This window comes from Setaria viridis, chromosome 4 (genome assembly GCF_005286985.2).
Source record: "Setaria viridis chromosome 4, Setaria_viridis_v4.0, whole genome shotgun sequence".
Classification (NCBI taxonomy): Eukaryota; Viridiplantae; Streptophyta; class Magnoliopsida; order Poales; family Poaceae; genus Setaria; species Setaria viridis.
In genome coordinates, this window is record NC_048266.2 from 14311874 (window position 1) to 14314438 (window position 2565).

Sequence of the window (2565 nt, forward strand, 5' to 3'; positions counted from 1 at the left end):
AACTAAATACTAAATCTACTGTACAAACTAAGCTAGATTTTTAGCATCTATAAACACAAAATATTTCTAGATTTACTATACTATGACATTGAAAAACTTACCTGATGATTAGGAGGCTTCTTCCCCTTCTTTCCTCTCTTTCTTCCTTCCTTCCCTTCCTTCTCTCCCTCTCTGGTTCTCCTCTAAAAAACAACAGGTCTGGCTGAAGAGTTGGGAGGCGGAAGTTGGTAAAAATCCGGCTTGAGGCCTGACTACGGAAGTTGGTAAAAACCCTCTCAAATAGGCTTTTTGGTTCACATATCATAATCGCATTTCTTTATCCTAGTTATGATTTTGATATCTTTCGAGATTTTATAGCATGTTAATTTATACTTATTGCAGATGGCCTTTCTACGTAAAGGAGATATGCAATAGCCCCTATGTGAGATTTTGGTAATCTTTATCGAAATTAAATCAATTTCCTTGTAATTAGTCCAATAAAGTATTATAAATATCAGGATTTATTTAAAAAAGAACATAGGATACCATGAACCAATGCTTGAAACTTTGGTCATAAAACTAACCTAAAATTTGAGAATGTCATAAAACTTTGGTCATAAAACTAACCTAAAATTTGAGAATGTCATATTCCTTTTTTTTCTGAAACTGAGAATGTCAATTCTTAGCGTCATTACATTTGAAAAATCTAAGGTCGGCTTGTCACACGTCAGGCCAACGAAGAGGTTGTTTTCTCCAGCAGCAATTGGCCCAAGTAACTGCGTACAGGCCCACCAAATCAACTACAGTTGGGCCGAACCGGTAGCAAAAATCGAAACGGACAAGTTTCCAAAGAAAAAGGAAACCGTGTGCGTACAACTAACGCGTACGCGTATGCGTATGCGTATGGGTACAGGCCATATACAGCTTTCGATCCCCCGCGTACGGAATACGCTCTCGCTCCCCTGTCTTTCTCGCCAGATCAGATCGGAAATTCCAAAGCAAGCTTTTCGTCAGCGATTCGCCGAAACCCATCCAACGCCGCCGCCATGTCCGCCGCCGTCGCCACCCCCGTCCTGCGCGAGGACGACCGGGGGATCCCACGATCCCTCCCCCTCCTCGCGGCGCTCGTAGAGGCGGAGTCCCGCCGTTTCGCCGCCGCCGCCTCCCGTCCCGCCGAGACCGGCCTCGTCCGCGCCTTCCGCGGCGGCGCCGCCCCGAAGGTCCCGATCCGCATCTTCATGGAGCGGATCCACCTGCTGACCCGGTCGGTGCCGACCTCCCGGGGCATGACCAGGATCGACGGCACCAGCTTCGTGCTCGCCGGGATCTACTTGACTCGCTTCATCCGCAGCCCCGCCGGCAGGGAGGCGGGGATCCTGGTGGAGCCAGCCACCGCGCACCGCCTGGTTGCCGTCGCGCTCTTCCTTGGCGCCAAGTTCGGCGGCCACCCGCCCAGGAAGTGGATTGGGGTGTTCCAGGCCAGCTCGGAAGGCGCGATCCGTGCCGGCGAGATGGTGGGCCTCGAGGGCCGCTTCCTGCGTGCAATCGACTTTCGCCTGTTCTTAGAGACCTGGGAGTTCGATTCCTTCTGCCTTGTGCTGGAGCGGGGGCCTCGGGCACCAAGGGGCGGCAGCGGTAGCGTTGGCTGCGCCAGCAAGAAGAGGCAGGCGGACGCCACGGTCGGAGAGGATGAGCGCCGCCGCGTCCGAGCTCGCCTGCCGCCACCTGCCGTCTTGTCCAATTAGGATTTGTTTTCAATTTGAAGTTTCGCCTTCAATTCGCTTATTATTTCTTTTAGTTGCTTTTGATTGTTCGTCTATCTATTTTTGCTGCAGGTACAAGGCTAGGAGTAGAAGTGTTCGAGGTGGAGAAGGCGTTGTCCAGTGTCCGATCAGGGATCAGCTTCTCCTTGCTGGAGCCTGGAGGAGAGCCTGGTGTAGGATGCGTCGTCCCGCTTCGGATCATGGATGACCTCCTGCTCGTCGCCAGAGCCTGGATGGTAGTCAACAGATCTTAGTTTTAGCCAAGGTTGTTAAAGCGATTGCTGGCTCACTGAAAGAGTTCTCTAGTACTGGGTTTTCAAGCTTTGGAGTCAATAAAAAGGGCACAATATGGTGTTCTGTACTCTGAAGTTTCAGTGTTTAGTCTGTTTGAGCTACTGCAACTCAGTGAATGAGTATACTATCCTTCAGTTCTGCCAGATGTTATCAGTTAATAGGTCTCATTGCCTTTTGTATTATTGCAGTAGATTAGGCAATTTACTTGTGATTAGGATGTGTTTCTTCAGTGCTCGATTTTGGTGTGATTCTTCTCTTCTGTGTAAGACTTTCTCAGATCAATAAAAGGGATAATAAAGTGTCAGACTTTTGTCATGAAATGTCCAATTTTCACCCTCTGAAGTCTGATTTTCAACCCATAACTACAAAAGTGGACAGGGACAACCATCCAACGGGCAAATTTGGCCCTTTGGTGGTTTCGAGGGTGGTTTTCCATTTTCAAGAAATTTTAAAAGTTTTGACTTAATCAAAAAATTCATAACTAATTCATTTCAAATCCAAAAAATATGAAGTTGGTAAAAAAAATTTC

At 48.0% G+C, this 2565-nt stretch overlaps 1 protein-coding gene across 1 annotated transcript; it reads left to right on the plus strand.

The window, feature by feature from the left end:
• Positions 1 to 870: 870 nt before the first annotated feature.
• Positions 871 to 2340, plus strand: LOC117852304 (cyclin-U2-1). The gene has a single exon (XM_034734332.2). The coding sequence runs from the start codon at positions 1026 to 1028 to the stop codon at positions 1722 to 1724; it is 699 nt and encodes a 232-aa protein (XP_034590223.1). The 5' UTR covers positions 871 to 1025; the 3' UTR covers positions 1725 to 2340.
• The last annotated feature ends 225 nt before the right edge of the window (positions 2341 to 2565 follow it).